The sequence below is a fragment of the Jaculus jaculus genome, chromosome 17 (genome assembly GCF_020740685.1).
Source record: "Jaculus jaculus isolate mJacJac1 chromosome 17, mJacJac1.mat.Y.cur, whole genome shotgun sequence".
NCBI classification, from domain to species: domain Eukaryota; kingdom Metazoa; phylum Chordata; class Mammalia; order Rodentia; family Dipodidae; genus Jaculus; species Jaculus jaculus.
In genome coordinates this window covers 18121363-18138970 of record NC_059118.1, presented here as the reverse complement: position 1 = coordinate 18138970, position 17608 = coordinate 18121363, and the positions used below count along the sequence as shown (strand labels likewise).

At 42.9% G+C, this 17608-nt stretch overlaps 1 protein-coding gene across 1 annotated transcript in view; it reads left to right on the top strand.

The window, feature by feature from the left end:
- Ip6k1 (inositol hexakisphosphate kinase 1) overlaps positions 1–17608 on the top strand; it is a 53617-nt gene that overhangs the window by 20952 nt on the left and 15057 nt on the right. The window contains exons 3-4 of the mRNA XM_004664247.3: positions 7370–7715; positions 17359–17569. Of these exons, the coding sequence (XP_004664304.1) occupies positions 7493–7715; positions 17359–17569 (434 nt within the window). The 5' untranslated portion in view covers positions 7370–7492. The remainder of the gene's footprint in view (positions 1–7369; positions 7716–17358; positions 17570–17608) is intronic.

Genomic DNA, 17608 nt, shown 5'->3' with positions numbered 1-17608 from the left:
CCATGGACCAAGGAATAGGGGAATGGATGCGCCCATGTGGGAAATGACCATGAGCCTAAAACATGAACAGGAATTTGGAGAGGAAGGAAAGTACAGAGAGCTCCTGCCATGCGGAGGAAAAGGGTGGGTAGAGAAGCGGTGGTGGGGGAGGCTTATCAGGACAGGTGAGAGAACAGCCAACAGAAAAGGGGCCTGCCCACCTGCTAAGCATCTACTTATACCTTACTGTGGCGGGCTTTCCTTTGGGCTCTAGTGAGCCAGAGTGAGGGCTGATTGGTCTGGGCTAGGGGCTGGCTCAAGAAGAGGCTAGCCATGACACCAGATTTTGGGGCTGAGCTTAACCAGCCACAGTGCCAGTATCAGATTTAAATTATAGGAAAGGAGGGCTCAGGTGGTTTATGGAAAAACAGGTCTGGTTAACTGCTTTAGCCAAGAGATAAGGAAAGGATGGGGCCAGAGATTCTTAATGGCTAAGGTGCTTGCCTGCAAAGGCTAACACCTCAAGTTTGATTCCCCACTACCCACGTAAAGCCAGATGTATAAAGTGGCACATGCATCTGGAGTTTATTCATATGTTGCGGCTGGAAGCCCTGGCACACCCATTCTCTCTGTCTGTCTCTCTTCTGTCTGCTTGCAAATAAATAAAATTAAAAATAATACTAAAACAAAGGAGATAAGGAGAGGTGAGGAGGTCCTTCTCTGGTCTCTGGTAAAATGGAGATTGTAAGGGTAGGTTTAAGGACATTTCTGCTTTTCACATTGCAGGTCCCATCACCCTAAACTACATAACAAAGCTACCTGACTCCCTCTCATAAGAATGCTTTACTTTATGGGCTGGAGAGATGGCTTAGCGGTTAAGGTACTAGCCTGTGAAGCCTAAGGACTCAGGTTTGATTCTCCAGGTCCCATATAAGCCAGATGCACATGGTGGCACATGTATCTGGAGTTCATTTGCAGTGGCTACAGGCCCTGCTGTGACCATTCTCATTCTGTCTTTCTCTCCCTCTCTCTGTCTCTATTAAGTAAATTAAAATCTTTTTTAAAATGCTCTACTTTATAAAAATGTTGCATATATAATGGGTGTGGTGGTGTACTCCTTTAATCCCAGCACTTGGGAGGCAGAGAGAGGAGGATCACCGAGAGTTCGAGGCCACCCTGAGACTACATAGTAAATTTCAGGTCAGCCTGGACAAGAGTGAGACCCTACCTCGAAAAACAACAACAAAACCCCCCAAAATTGCATATGGCTTTAATCCCAGCATTCAGGAGGTCTGAATAGGTCTAATAGGAAGGTCATTGTGAGTTTGAGGTGAGCTTGAAACTACATAGTGAATTCTAGATCAGTATGGGTTAGATCAAGACCCTACCTTGAGAAATCAAAATAATAATGATAAATAATGGTGATTCTCTTACCTGTGCCTCCCAAGTGCTGAGATTAAAGGCATGTACCACCACACGTGGCAGTAATAAAAATAAAACCCAAGGAGTTAATCTGAGACCATGAAAATATGTTGGGTAAAGAATGTAGAATTCTTCGTAATTTTTAATATTTTACTTATTTGAGAGAGAGAATAGGCATGGCAGGGCTTCCAGACACTACAAACGAACTCCAGATGCATGTGCCACCTTGCGCACCTTGCTTTCATGAGTACTGGGAAATCGAACTGAGGTCCTTTGGCTTTGCAAGCAAATGCCTTAACCACTTAGCCATCTCTCCAGCCCAGAATGTGGAATTCTGAGCTTCTTATCTGTGCCTGACTAAAGAATGTGATCAGGTCCTGTCTTGCAGTTGCTTTTGGAGACAGTGCTTCCTAGTTCTTAAAATAGCCCTGACCTTGTTTGCCACCAGAGCTGATGGCAGTGCCTCTTTGTTTGCCAGGATAGTTTTATTATTATTATTATTTCTATTTATTTATTTTGGGGGGCAGAAAGAAAAAGAATGGGCACACCAGGGCCTCCAGCCACTGTAAAAAAAAACTCCAGATGTATATGCCACCTTGTGCATCTGGCTTGTATGGGCCCTGGGTACTCAAACCTGGGTCCTTTGGTTGGTAGGCAAACACTAAGCCATCACTCCAGCCCTGCCAGGCTTTTTTTATTCCTTGCTACGTTCTAGGCTGCCATATTGTTGACTTCAGATGGACAAGCCACAAAAACAAACAAGTAGACATTAAGTTATTCATCTTGTATTTCCTGAATTTGGTTCAACAAGGTCTTTCATTTGTCTCATTGATTATTGTTAAGATTATTTGTGTCTGCCTAATTCTTACCTCCTTTGTTATTTGTATCAGTGATTAAAAATTAATCCTGCCGGGCCAATAATCCTGCCGGGCGTGGTGCCGCATGCCTTTAATCCCAGCACTCAGGAGGCAGAGGTAGGAAGATTGCCATGAGTTCGAGGACACCCTGAGACTACAGAGTGAATTCCAGGTCAGCCTGAGCTAGAGTGAGACCCTACCTCGAAAAAGCAAAGCAAGCCAAACCAAACAAAAAAGTCCTGGGAGGAGGCTAGCTCACTCAAGCCAGAGGAGAATTCTCCTCCTCCCCTGGCTGGAAAGGGGGAGGGTAGATGGCATCTTCATCACAGAGAACTCTCTGGGGTAAAGGGCTCTGAGGTGCACATATGCCCACATGTTGAAGACAAAGCATGAGAACCAAAAGATCCTCTTCAAATAAAAGACCAGAGAGGTCTGGCATGGTAGTGATAAGGATTTGGGGGTTCAGGAGGGCTCCCTCAGCCTGAGCTAGAGTGAAACCCTGCCTTGGGAAAAAAATTAAAAAAAATCACAAATTGTGGGGTTTATTTTAAGGGAGATTGGGATCTCAGAAGGAAAGTTGGAACAGAGTCATGAGAAGTGGGAAACACTCTCATGTGGAAAACATTGCTTGATTTATCATGTTCTCTTTTTAAAAAAATTGAGGTTTTTAGGGAAAGATTGTAGTAGAGGCACAGGCATGTGGAGGGGAGTTCATGGAGCACATTTAAGAGAAACTGGGGGGCTAGAGAGATAACTTAGTGGTTAAAGAACTTGCCTGCAAAGCCTAAAGACCCAGGTTTGATTCCCTAATACCCACATAAGTCAGATGCTCAAGGTGGTACGTGTGTCTGGAATTCATTTGCAGTGGCTAGAGGCCCTGGTGTGCCCATTCTTTCTCTAATAAATAAAATATATTTTAAAAATAATTTAAAAAGATGGGCCGGAGAGATGGCTTAGTGGTTAAGCGCTTGCCTATGGAGCCTAAGGACCCCGGTTCAAGGCTCAGTTCCCCAGGAGCCATGTTAGTCAGATACACAAAGGGTCACACATGTCTGGAGTTCGTTTGCAGTGGCTGGAGGCCCTGGCGTACCCATTCTCTATCTGCCTCTTTCTCTGTCTGTTGCTCTCAAATAAATAAATAAAAATACCAAAATAAATAAACAATAAATTAATTAAAATAAGTAAATAAAAAAAATAAATTAAAAATAAAAATTTAAAAGGAGAAACTGAGGCCTTCAGGGAGAGATTAGAACTGTAAGCACGTGGAAGATAGAACTTAGGTGTATATGTAGAAAGACTTAGAACACACATGGCATCTTCTGTGAGCTTTCCCATGGAGGGAAGTTAAGAAGGCAAATTGTGAGGGTAAAGGAAGAATAGAAGGAAAATACTAAAGCAGAGACCAAGAAATTCAGAGGAGAAATAAATAATGAAGAGTCACCCTCATGATTACCCTGAATTTAAGCCACACGGCTTAGGGGTAGTGAGAGTATTCATGTTGCATCTCTAGAGTTTAAGGGAAATATGCATGTGGTAGATTCAGGGAACAGAGGAGAATCATGCATGTAATCAAAGTGATAAATTTTCTAAACTATAAAGCAGAAGCAAGCAAAAAAGTTCCCCAGACCAAGAAACAATGTTATACACCACCCCCCATCTCCCAGCCAGGCTGGGTGAGGGGAAGCAGCATGGGCTTAAGTGCAGGACAGGAGGAAGTTGAGAACCTTTGTATGCAAGGAGAAGACCTGATTGGATTACAGATGTGGAGGGAAGACCCCAGAGCCAGCCTACCTGGGCTGTTTATCTAGTGTGGTAGACTGTGGGAAGCAGGGCACTCTGGTCAGACTCAGTCAGACATGGGTTCCATTTCTGCCAGTAGTTCCATTCTTGTGCCAGGGTGAAGTGGCATGTAAGGTGACTTTCTCTCTGGGCCTCAGTCTTAACTGAAACTATCTAAAAGAAGCTGGCTTTTTCCTGTCCTCCTTCAGTGGCACATGCCTTTAATCTCAGCTCTCTGGCACACCCATTCTCTATCTGCCTCTTTCTCTCTCTGTCTACCTGTTGCTTTCAAATAAATAAATAAAAATAAACAAAAATAAATATTTTAAGAAAAAAAGCAGGAAGTTTCTGGGAGTATCCCTGGCAGCCATCTTGGATGAGATAGGATCAGACATGATACTGTTTTGTCTGGGGCATGTTTCTTTTGTGAGGATAGAAAAGGATGGTAGCCATATTTTGTACTTAGGCTTGTAAGAGTGGGTCATATAATATTTTTTTCTGTTTCTTTTTTTTGTTTTTTTTCAGGTAGGGTCTCACTCTAGCTTAGGCTGATCTGTAATTCAATATGGAGTCCCAGGGTGGCCTCGAACTCTCGTAGTCCTCCTACCTCTGCCTCTCCAGTGCTGAGATCAAAGACATGCGCCACCACTCCTGGCAGGTCATATAATTTTAATTATAATGATTGTGCCAAAACACAAGACTTAAACTTTTTTTTTTTTTTCGAGGCAGGGTCTCGTTCTAGCCCAGGCTGACCTGGAATTCACTCTGTAGCCCCAGGGCTGGGCTAATAGCCTACCTTAACCCTCCCCCCACAAAAAAAAATATTTTAAAAAGTATAAAATTCTTTAAGCCGAGTATGGTGATACATGTCTTTAATCTCATCACTCAGGAGGCAGAGGTGGGAGGATCACTGTGAGTTCAAGGCTACCCTGAATCTACATAGTGAATTCCAGATCAGCCTGAGCTAGAGTGAAATCCTACCCCAAAAAACAAAAGTATAAGATTCTTGAAAGCTAAGGAAATGGCTTAGTGGGTAAAGGTTCTTGATTGCAAAGCCTGCCAGCCCAGGTTCAGTTCCCTAGCCACAAAAAGTGGTGCAAGTACCCGGTGTTTATTTGCAATAGTAAGAGATCCTTACGTGTCTATAGACAAACATGTGAAAGTAATTTTTATTTTCTTTTTTTGTGGTTTTTTGAGGTAGGGTCTCACTCTAGCCCATGCTGACCAGGAATCCACTATGTAGTCTTAAGGTGGCCTTGAACACACAGCAATCCTCATACCTCTGTCTCTCGAGTGCTGGGATTAAAGGTGTTTGCCACCATGCCCAGCTAAGGTCTTTTTTTTTTTTTTTTTCAAAATATATTAGATTTGGTTTTTATTGTAGAGCACACATATCAGGGCAAAGTGCTGTACATACAACTACAAATCATTTTTTTTGAGGGGGGAAGCTGTAAAAACAAAACAAACAACAACAACAACAAAAAACTGCAACTGCTTTAGTTATGCAGTCCCGACTTGAGGGATCCACACTTGCAAAGGAGTTCTGACCCCAGAGGGTCTCCTTGATAGTGGCTGCCTCAGTTTTTTTTTTTTTTTTAAGAGAGGAGGAGAGAGAGAATTGGAGTGCCAAGGCCTTAGCCACTGAAGTCAAACTCCAGATGCTTGTGTCATCTAGTGGGCATGCTTTACTTTTGTGTGTTTGACTTACATAGGACCTGGAGAGTCGAACAAGGGTCCTTAGGCTTTGCAGGCAAGCTCCTTAGCTGCTAAGCCATCTTTTCAGCCTGATATACAGGTCTTGTGTAGGTAACATCAGCCAATGTGAAGTCATGTATATCAAGGCCACTTTGTATCTGGAAGATAGTATTGTAAGCATTTCTTCTCCTTCCTTTGTCTCTTAGATTCTTTTTTTTTTTTTTTTTGGTTTTTCGAGGTAGGGTCTCACTCTGGCTCAGGCTGACCTGGAATTCACTATGTAGTCTCAGGGTGGCCTCGAACTCACGGCGATCCTCCTACCTCTGCCTCCCGAGTGCTGGGATTAAAGGCGTGCGCCACCACACCCGGCTGTCTCTTAGATTCTTTGTGCGCCTCTTCTGCAGTGGTCACTGAGTCTTTTGGAGTGTGTGATAGAGATGTCTCACTTAGTGCTGAACACTCCCCTGTCACTTCTTCTCAGCACTTTGATGAGTTTTGAGCCATCCCACTAGTCATTGCCATCAGAAAAGTGAAGCTTTGCTATCCACAAATGAGAGTAGCAATATATGGGCATAAACATAAATATTTAAAGGGCAGACACATAATATATCCATTTAACTAGACAACAGTAATAGTTTCTCCTCTAGTGCTTATGACCTCCCCAGCCATAGACTTTTGATTAGCTTTTTAGTACCAGGCGTCAATTCCCTCTAAGGAGTGGGCCTCAAGTCCAATCAGAGAGTAGTTGTTTCCCTCCAAACAGACATGTGGCCTGGCTGACCAGCTGTAGAATTTGCAGGGTCTACTGGTGGTTAAGATTGTTGATAATTTTTCTCCCCACACAAGCTGTGTAACTCTTTCTGGCAGCATGGCAGCTAATCACCATGGAGGAAGATCAGCTGCAGCTTGATTTCTCAGTGTCCTGCAGCCCAAACGTGTGGTGTCTTCAGCAGTAGGGTCTTACCATCTGTGAACCCTTCACCTTTGAATGTGAATTCATTGGGGTAGTTGACTGCCAGGTTGTAAAGGAAGAGAAGGATTTCTTTTTCTTTTTCCTTTTTTTTTTTTCCTGAGGTAAGGTCTCACTCTGTCATTGTAGCCCAGGCTGATTTGGAATTAATTATGTAGTCTCAGGGTATCCTTGAACTCATGGTGATCCTCCTACCTGTGCTCTTTGTGCTGGGATTAAAGGCATGCACCATCACATCCGTCTGGCTTTTTTTGTTTTTGTTTTTTTTGAGGTAGTATATCATTCTAGTTCAGGCTGACCTGGAATTCACTATGTAGTCTCAGACTCAGGTGATCTTCTATCTCTGCCTCCCCAGGTGCTGGGATTAAAGGTGTGTGCCTCCATACCCAGTGGGATAGTTGTCTTATTCATGGCTGTAAAACCAAGTTCTCGGAGAACATAGAAGGGCTCTAAACACTAGATGAAGAATTGAAAGTAAAGCAGCTGCACACAGAATGACGAATAGAGGAGACCAAATTTGCATCATTCAACAAGAATGTACCAGTTACCTCTTACACATGCCAGGGATGCACACTAGAGAACAGAGCAACAGACTATTCTCAGCAAGCTCCAAGGAAACTGACTTGCCATATATCTTGATCCTTGTTTCCTGTGTTTTCTTCTCTAGGACCAAACAGTGAGTTGACCTGACTGACCAGCAGCCTTCCGCTCACCGGGATCTACCTAGCTCTCCTTCCGTGGTCCATGTGCTGCACCCTCTGCCTTCAGTGTGCAACCGGCCCCAAACGCAATGTGTGTTTGTCAAACCATGGAAGTGGGGCAGTATGGCAAGAATGCAAGTCGAGCTGGAGACCGGGGAGTCCTCCTGGAGCCCTTCATCCACCAGGTGGGCGGACACAGCAGCATGATGCGTTATGACGACCATACTGTGTGCAAGCCCCTCATCTCCCGGGAACAGCGCTTCTATGAGTCTCTGCCTCCCGAAATGAAGGAATTCACCCCCGAGTACAAAGGTCAGTCACTGGCTATATTTCGTTGGAGCCTTGAGCTCATAGGCTCTTGGTTTAGTTATCCTTGTTTTGTTTGCCATGTTAATGTGATTACAGGTCTCTGTTACCTCAAAGACACTTGGTTAGACCAAATGAGGAGCTGAAAGCATCCAAAAGGTCTTTAGATCTTCAAAGTTGAATTCATTGATAGCAAAGCTGATACAAAATCACAGTGGCAAGACCCATTGGTGGAGAAGTGCTTACCATCAAGGACTTCCTGACTCCCTCATCTATCTAGGAGAGAAGAGGGCAACATTTTTTGGCTCAGGGGAGAAGACAGAGCAGTAGGCTTTATGGTAGTTGGACAACTGGGAATGCTCTGTTATGCTTACATGTGCCAGTGGGATTTATGGGTTCTGGAAGTCCTAACAGTTGAAGTAAAATCAATTTGTTTTAAAAAGGACTGGGTGTGGTGGCACACGCCTTTGATCCCAGCACTCGGAAGACAGAGGTAGGAGGATTGCTATGAATTCAAGGCTGCCCTGAGACTACATAGGGATTTCCAGGTCAGTCTGGGCTAGAGTGAGACCCTACCTTGGAAAACCAAAATGGAGGGATGGCTTAGTAGTTAAGGCACTTGCCTGCAAAGCCTATGGACTCAGGTTCAATCTCCCCGGAACCCATGCAAACCAGATGCATATGGTGGTGCATGTGTCTGGAGCTCATTTGCAGTGGCTAGAGACCCTTGAGTACCCATTTTCTCTTCTCTCTTTGTTTGCAAATAAATAAAAATTAAAAAATAAGTGTTGGAGGGCTGGAGAGATGACTTAGCAGTTAAGGTGCTTGCTTGCAAAGCCAAAGGACCCAGGTTTGATTCTGCAGACCCACATAAGCCAGATGCTCAAGGGGGCGCACACCTCTGGAGTTTGTTTGCAGTGGCTGAAGGCCCTGGCATGCCCATTCTCTCTCTCTCTCAAATAAATAAAAACAAAACATTAAAAAAGAATAGGAATGGAGAGATGGCTTCACAGTTAATGTGCTTGCCTGTGAAGCTCCATCTCTCTCCAGGTCTGACATAAGCCAAACACACAAAGGTATGAGGCAAGTGAAAGGTCTTACATGCCCACTGGGTGGTCTGGAGTTCCGATTGCAGTGGCTGAGATCTTGGTACACCAATTCTTTCTTTCTCTAAAAATATAAATAAATAAAGAATGAAAAATAAATAAAAACAGGGCTGGAGAGATGGCTTAGCAGTTAAGGCACTTGCCTGTGAAGCCAAAGGACCTCAGTTCAATTTCCCAGTACCCACATAAGCCAGATGCACAGGGTAGCACATGCATCTGGAGTTCATTGGCAGTGGCTGGAAGCCCTGGCACACTCATATTCTCTCTCTCTCTCTCTCTCTCTCTCTCTCTCTCTCTCTCTCTCTCTCTCTCTCTGGCTCTTTCCTGCTCTCAAATAGATAATTAAAAAAAAAAGGCTGGCACCTGGAGACTATATAGTGAATTCCAGGTCAGCCTGAGCTAGATAGAGTGAGACCTACCTCAGGGGAAAAAAAAAAAAAAAAGAAGAGTACATGAAGTAAAAAGGCCAACATGCAAAATTCTTTCTTTCTTTTATTATATAAAAGTAAACCTAATAGATCTTGAATGGTCATTTAATCACTGCATTGTTAATGTGTTTCAACCGATTCATAATGTTTTCTGAAGAAGTAAGGCTTTCCACTCATTAAACAAAAAAGAAACCGGGCGTGGTGGTGCACGCCTTTAATCCCAGCACTCGGGAGGCAGAGGTAGGAGGATCGCCGTGAGTTCAAGGCCACCCTGAGACTACAGAGTTAATTCCAGGTCAGCCTGGACCAGAGTGAGACTCTACCTCGAAAAACCAAAAAAAAAAAAAAAAAAAAAAAAAAAAGAGTGAGATGTATGTATATCACAAGTTTTAAGTATGGTTTTCTAAAACTAATTTTGCATGTCGTTCTTTTTACCCCTTAAAGTTTTAAATCATCAATGTGATGGCTTGAAAATAAATTTTAGAAAATTTGAGGATTGCTTCTGCTCTATTACAGAATCTCAGTGGAATCTTTTTTTTTTTTTTTTTGGCTACTATGGATTTAATCTAATTTGATTGATTTTTAAACTTTTAACTTGTGTTGACATCACTTTAAAATGATAGTACAAGAAACATGTACTCTTCTGTAGTATTTTCTATTAGACAAGCTAAAGTGGTTTTAATAACATTTAATAGTAGTAAGTAGCCATCTTTTCAGCAGATCTCAGCTCTTGATCAGGCACAGTGGCGTATGTCTGTAATCTGAGTTGCTTAGGAGGATAAAGCAAAAGAATCACAAGTCTGAGGACAGCTTGGAGCACAGAAACAATACAGGAAGGCCCTGCTTCAAAAGACCAAATAAAAAAAATTGTGGCTTTTGGCCATTTTGATTTTATAAATGCCTGGCATCTTTACCAGTTCAACTGAAATGTCTATTATTGGCAGAACAAGTTAGGAAACAGGGATGTAAGGGCTCGGTAGTAATTACTGCACGTAAGGCGTGGTGAAGATGAGACAGTCCTGTCTCAGACCTACCTTTACTTAGATTTACTTTTATTTCTAGGCCATGAAGATTTATAGTTCTATTTATGATTTTGTAGATTAAGTTATTTATGCATAAAACAAAGTGGAAAATATATTAAGAATGGGTTATGTTTATAGAGGACTTCTTTATAATGTGTCACCTTTTTTATTTTATTTATTTTATTACTTATTTATTTATTTTAGAGACAGCAAAAGAGAGACAGAGACACGGGGTGCCGTGGGAGTGAGAATTAGCACTTCTGGGCCTCAACCACTACAATTGAACACCAGACGCTTGTGCCAACTAGTGGGCATGTTCAACCTTGTGCTCACCTCACCTTTGTGTGCCTGGCTTATGTGGGATCTGGACAGCCGAACATAGGTTCCTAGGCTTCGCAGGCAGGCACCTTAACTGTTAAGCCATCTCCCCAGCATAGACTGGTTCTTATATAGCTCATGCTGGCCTTGAGCTCCTGATCTTCCTGTCTCCATCTCCTTAGTATTGGGAATATAGGTATATACCACCACACTGAGATAGCTTCATTTTTTCAAGGCAAATCAGGGTAACAATATCTAGTTTATAGATGTACCATGAATGCTAGAGATTATAAATGTAAAATGGCTACACTTTACAAATGCAACAGGGAGCTAGTACAGAACTTGCTGCTGCTGCTCTTAGTATCATTGCGCTCATTGCTCCTAGTGTCCTGACAGAGTTATATACACATGCCCTCAGTCAACACTAACTGAAGTTGGTTGTTGTGTTATTCCTACGTGTTCTTCCATCTTGGCTTTGGCCCTCCTCTATTTGTCAAGGTTCCTGTTTATGATATTTGTAGAGCATGGTACTCGTAACTGAAAAAAAGCATTCCAGGTAAGGGATGGGTGGTTCAGAACAGAGCAGGACCCAGCAACCTATTTGCTCCTTGTACTAGTTCATTTCAAACTGCTTAGGATTCCCTTAGTTCTTCTAGTAACCACACTACATTATTGCCTGAGCCCTACGGAAGCTTCTAGGAGGTTTTCTTTTTCTTTTTCTTTTCTTTTTTTTTTTTTTTAACATTGGAGGTGGCAGATTTTATTTTCACGGCTTATTTTCTTTTTTCTTTTTTTCTTTTTTAATTTTTATTAACATTTTCCATGATTATAAAATATATTCCATGGTAACTCCCTCCCTCCCACCCCCACACTTTCCCATTTGAAATGCTTCTAGGAGGTTTTCTAACAAACAAGCTCTATGTCTCTATTTTGTACTTCTGTAGAACTTTATCTTTTTGTATGTGTGTGTGTAATTTTTTTTCAAAAACAAGTTTTTTTATTAACAACTTCCATGATTATAAAAAAATATCCCATGGTAATAACCTCCCTCCCCCCACTTTCCCTTTTGGAACTGCATTCTCCATCATATCCCCTCCCCCTCTCAATCAGTCTCTTTTATTTTGATGTCATCATCACATTTAAAAAAATTATTTTGTTTATTTTTATTTATTTATTTGAGAGCGACAGAGAAAGAGGGAGGGAGAGAGAGAATGGGTGTGCCACAAACAAACTCCAGATGCATGCTCCCCCTTGTGCATCTGGCTTACGTGGGTCCTGGGAAATTGAGCCTTGAACCGGGGTCCTTAGGCTTCACAGGCAAGCGCTTAACTGCTAAGCCATCTCTCCAGCCCAATCATCATCACATTTCTTAATTGTAAACATATTTTAATGTATTTTAAGAAAGCAGTGTACAGTGGCATGTATGTTGTCAGTGACAAAAAATCATTTGGAGTTACTGGAAAATAAGGGGGAGCTGGAGAGATGCCTTAGCAGTTAAGACACATTCCTATGAAGCCTAAGGACCCCAGTTTGATTCTCCAGGTCCCATGTAAGCCACATGCACATGGTGGTGTATGCGTCTGGAGTTTATTTGCAGTGGTTAGAGGCTCTGATGTGCCCATTCTCCCCCTCAAATAAGTAAATAAATAATATTTAAAATGTTAATTAAAGCCAGCTGTGGTGGCACATGCCTTATAAGCACTGGAGAGGCTGAGGCAGAATTGCCATGAGTTTAAGCCCAACCTGGGCTACAGAGTGACTTCTAGGTCAGCCTGGACTAAAATGAAACCCTGCCTTAAAAAATAAATAAGTAAATAAATAAAATAGGAGTGGAGAGCTTGTGTTAACAGTTAAGGCATTTGTCTGTGAAGCCAAAGGACCCAGGTTTGATTTCCCAGGATCCATGTAAGCCAGTTGCACAAGGGCCACATGCATCTGGAGTTCGTTTGCAGTGGCTACAGGCCCTACATGCCCATTCTCTCTCTCCCTCCCTCCCCATCTCTGCTTGCAAATAAATAATAAGCCAGACGTGGTGACTCACACATTTAATCCCAGCACTTGGGAGGCAGAGGTAGGAGGATCGCCAAGAGTTCGAGGCCACCCTGAGACTACATAGTGAATTCCAGGTCAGCCTGGACTAGAGTTAGACCCTACCTCAAAAAACAAACAAAAAACCCCAACAATAAATAAATAAATAATAATAATAAACAGCTAGGTGTGGTGGTGCATGCCTCTAATCCCAGCACTCAGGATGCAGAGGTAGGAAGAATTGCCATGAATTTGAGGCCACCCTGAGACTACATAGTGAATTCCAGGACAGCTTGGACTAGGGTAAAACCCTACCTTGAAAAACCAAAATAAATAAATTAATAGCTGGGCATCGTGGCGCACACTTGTATTTCCAGCACTAAGGATGCAGAGAGGTAGGAGGATTGCCATGAGTTTGAGGCCAGCCTGAGACCTCATAGTGAATTTCAGGTCAGCCTGGACTAGAGTAGGACCCTATGTGAAAAACAACAACAAAGTAATAATAATTGAGGCTGGAGAGATGGCTTAGCAGTTAAGGTGCTTGCCTGCAAAGCCAAAGGATGCCAGTTCGATTCTCCAAGACCCACTTAAGCCAGATGCACAAGGTGGCATGTGCATCTGGAGATTTTTTGCCGTGGTGGAAGGCCCTGGCACACTCATTCTCTTTCTCAAATAAGTAAAAATAATATATAAACAAAATAAGATAAAAATAAATGGGGCTGGAGAGATGGCTTAACGGTTATGGTGCTTGCCTGCTAAGCCAAAGGTCCCAGGTTCAATTCCCACATAAATTCAGATGCACAACGTGGTACACCCATGAAGTTTGTTTGCAGTGGCAGGAAGTCCTTGTGCACCCATTCTCTCTCTAATAAATAAAATATTTTTAAAAAAAATACGTAAAATAAAACATGAGTTAACTTTGTAGAAAATAATTCTGTGACTATTGATAAAGAATTGAGTGGGGGCTGGCCATGGTGGCCCATACCTGAAATCCCAGCACTTGGGAGGCAGAGGTAGGAGGATCACCATGAATTGGAGTCCAGCCTGGGACTACAAAGTGAGTTCTAGGTCATCTTGGGCTAGAGTGAGACCCTGTCTTGTAAAAACAAGAACAACAACAACAAAACAAATAAAAGTACTGAGCCAATATAAAGGTAAGAGAAAGGAAGGGAGGGAGGGTACTTAATAGGTTGATATTGTATATATGTAAGTACAGTGATTGAGATGGGGAGGTAATATGATGGAGAATGGAATTTCAAAGGGGAAAGTGTTGGTGGGGGGAGGGAGGGAATTACCATGAGATTTTTAAAAATTATTTATTTATTTATTTATTTGAGAGCGACAGACACAGAGAGAAAGACAGATAGAGGGAGAGAGAGAGAATGGGCGCGCCAGGGCTTCCAGCCTCTGCAAACGAACTCCAGACGCGTGCGCCCCCTTGTGCATCTGGCTAACGTGGGACCTGGGGAACCGAACCTCAAACCGGGGTCCTTAGGCTTCACAGGCATGCGCTTAACCGCTAAGCCATCTCTCCAGTCTGAGATTTATTTTTATAATCATGGAAAATGTTAATAAAAAATTTTAAATATTACAGAGTTCCTTCTTTAAAAAAAAAAGAACTGAGCCAGGCATGGTGGCAAAGCCAAAGGACCCAGGTTTGATTCCCCGGGACCCACATTAGCCAGATGCACAAGAGAGCACACACATCTGGAGTTTGTTGGTAGTGGCTAGAGGCCCTGGTATGCCCATTCTGTCTCTCTCTTCCTCTGTCAAATAAATAAATAAACCCAAAATATTATTAAAAACTTTTTTTTTGAAAAGAATATAGATGTATGAATTGGTATTCATATATGTATTTCCTAGTTGTTCTGCCTGTTGAAAAGGCTAAACCCAATGACAGTTCAGTAGAAGTAGCACATCCTAATTGTAACTTTTTTTTTTTTGTTTGTTTTTTTTTGTTTTTCGAGGTAGGGTCTTACTCTAACCCAGGCTGACCTGGAATTCACTATGGAGTCTCAGGGTGGCCTTGAACTCACAGTAATCCTCCTACCTCTGCCTCCCAAGTGCTGGGATTAATTTTTCTAGATACCAAATTCCTTGGTAAAATATAGTTAGTCTTAGCCGGCCGTGGTGGCACACACCTTTAATCCCAGCACTTGGGAGGCAGAAGTAGGAGGATTGCCGTGAGTTTGAGACCACCCTGAGAAGACAGTGAATTCCAGGTCAGCCTGGGCTAGAGTGAGACCCTACCTCAAAAAACCAACCAACCAACTAACTATGTGTGTGTGTGTGTGTGTGTGTGTGTGTGTAGAGTGAGGGGAGAGCCTTGAGGTAGTTAAAATTCAACACGACCCTGGCTCAGACTATTGATTTTCATTACCTTGTTTTGTTGGTTTATATGGTGCTGAGGATTAAAACAGGGCCTTAGCATACTAGGCAGATATGCTATCACTGCACCACGATTCTAAATAGGTAGAAATGATGAGGTTAAAAAATGTTAGAATATGGGCCAGGTATGGTGTCTCTCATGCCTGTAATGTCAGCACTAGAGAGGCAGAGGTAGGAGGATGGCAATGAGTTCAAGGCCACTACATAGTGAATTCCAGGTCAGCCTGGGCTAAAGTGAGACCCTGCCTGGAATCATCAAAAAACAAAAAAACAACATGGAATAACAGTATAGGTATACAAAAAATAAATCACAGTCTGGGGAGATGGTTCAGTTGGCAAAGTGCTTGTCATGCAAACTTATGAAGACATGTTAAAATCCTTAGCACCAACATAAATATTGGGGCTAGTGGTGTGTGTCTGTAATCCCAGACCTGGCAAGGAGCCAGGTGGATGCCCCGGGCATGCTAACAGACTGTCTGAGTCAGTGAGCTTTGGGTTCAGTGAGAGTGATGGAGGGAGACAGCCGACGTTGAGTTCTGGTGTCCATGTGCGGCTGCACACAAGGTTTTTTTTTTTTTTTTTCTGAAGCTGTTTGGTAGACCTGGAGGACACTCAAGATCCTAGTGTGAGGGAGACTCCAGGAGACAAGCCTGTAGACAGCTTTGAATGAAGCTAAAATGCACTGGTGGTAAGCTGCAGGCGAGGCAGCCATTTGTGTAAGAAACCAAGGCATGCGTAGAATGAGGCATGACTGAGCCATGTATGGGATGTAAGGAGCAGATAACCCACATGGTTGGTTTTGGAAGGACTGTTTTTCTAATGAGACTGAGAGATTGGTGCAGTGCTGACCTGGAGGAAGAAGTGGGTGCAGAGAATACTGACATCCTGGCATATCTGTAACTGCATCTCATTTTACATTACAGAGGGTAAAATAGAGATTAATTGATAGACAAAGGTGAGGTATGGAAGTCCAACAAAGTGTAGTCCTACTACTAGTTTTTATTTATTTGTTTTTAAAACTTCCTCCTTGAGTTAGTTTCTGGGTATTGTTTCTTTTTTAACTCCTTTGGTCATGATACCAAAGAACCCAAAATCTTTTTGACAGAAGTGGACACAGAAGCTGGATGTGGTACACAGGCCTGTAATCCCAGCACTTGGTAGGTGGAGGCATGAGGATCAAGAGTTCAAGGTCACTGTCAGTACACTTAAAAATTTATGCACTGGGCATGATAGGGCATTCTTTAATTCCAGATGTAGGAGGATTGCTGTGAGTCCGAGGCCATCCTACCACTATAGAGTGAGTTCTAGGTTAGCCTGGGCTAGAATGAGACTCTACCTTGGAAAAAATACATATATTTATGCACATTGCACAGTGTCTCACACGAAAGTGAAATGATATGTGAGGCTTGCTTTCGTGCCTTCAGTTAGCCCAACACCAGGTAGTTGCCAAACTTGACCATTGTGCTCCCTGCATTTGTGTTTGAGCTGCTAAATGTGTGTGAAAATTCCACTGAAACTTGGCCAAGAGACTGTTGAAAAAAACAGGAATGACTGGATGTCAGTGTGATGGTATCTCATAGGTTTGTTTTACTTGTTGGTTATTGTCCACTTTTCCTTGGCTTGCTGAATACTGTGACTCAGTTTACTTTTTTCCAAAATAGCTTTCACTTTTTGTTAATAAAATTAACTTGAGAAAAAAAAAAGTTCAAAGTCATCCTCAGCTTTCTATGACCATGTACTCATGCATACACACACATCACGTGCCCATGTAGGTTCAGGGCTGACCTGGGCTTTTATGAAACTCTGTCTTACTAAAACTACAACACAAATAAAAGAAAAAGAAAAAGAAAGAAAGAAAAAGATACAACACACTACTTTTCTTAGATGTAGTGGGGAAAATAGGAAGGTGTTTCACCTTAGAGATTCCCGGGTGGAAGTTTGGTGTGGCTCGCTAGAAGAGCTCAGTGTGGGCAGAACAGGTTTTGGAAACTACCTTGGTGAGAGAAATGTTGATTTCCTTTTATGTGACAGAAATGGCAACATTCTGAAGCAGTTCAGTAAGTAAAGGATTAGCTTTTGTCAGGTTTGACACTTCTTTTGGAGTGGTAAGGAAATATGGGTCTAAAAAGTGGAAGGGCTAGATGAAAAGAACGGAAAGCAAGTGTAGATCATCCATATCCAAAGGTAAGCAGCAGATTTGGAGCAAGAATGTCTTTGGAAAGCTGATGTCTGCTGGCTTTCATCCCTAGTGGGTCGGTGGGTGCAGAGCCGGCAAAGCTCTTAGGCTGTGGGAAAGCACTTGCAGGCATGGGCCCTGCCGGCGCTGTAGTTTGTTAACGAGCTGCTTTTTCTCCAACAGGCGTGGTTTCTGTCTGTTTTGAGGGGGACAGTGATGGCTACATCAACTTGGTGGCCTACCCTTATGTGGAGAGTGAGACTGTAGAGCAAGATGACACAGCAGAGCGGGAGCAACCTCGCCGCAAACACTCCCGCCGGAGCCTGCACCGAGCAGGCAGTGGCAGTGACCACAAGGAGGAGAAGGCCAGCCTCTCCATGGAGCCCTCTGAGAGGTAGGAGGGCGCACGCAGAGCTGGTGGCACGCAGAGCTG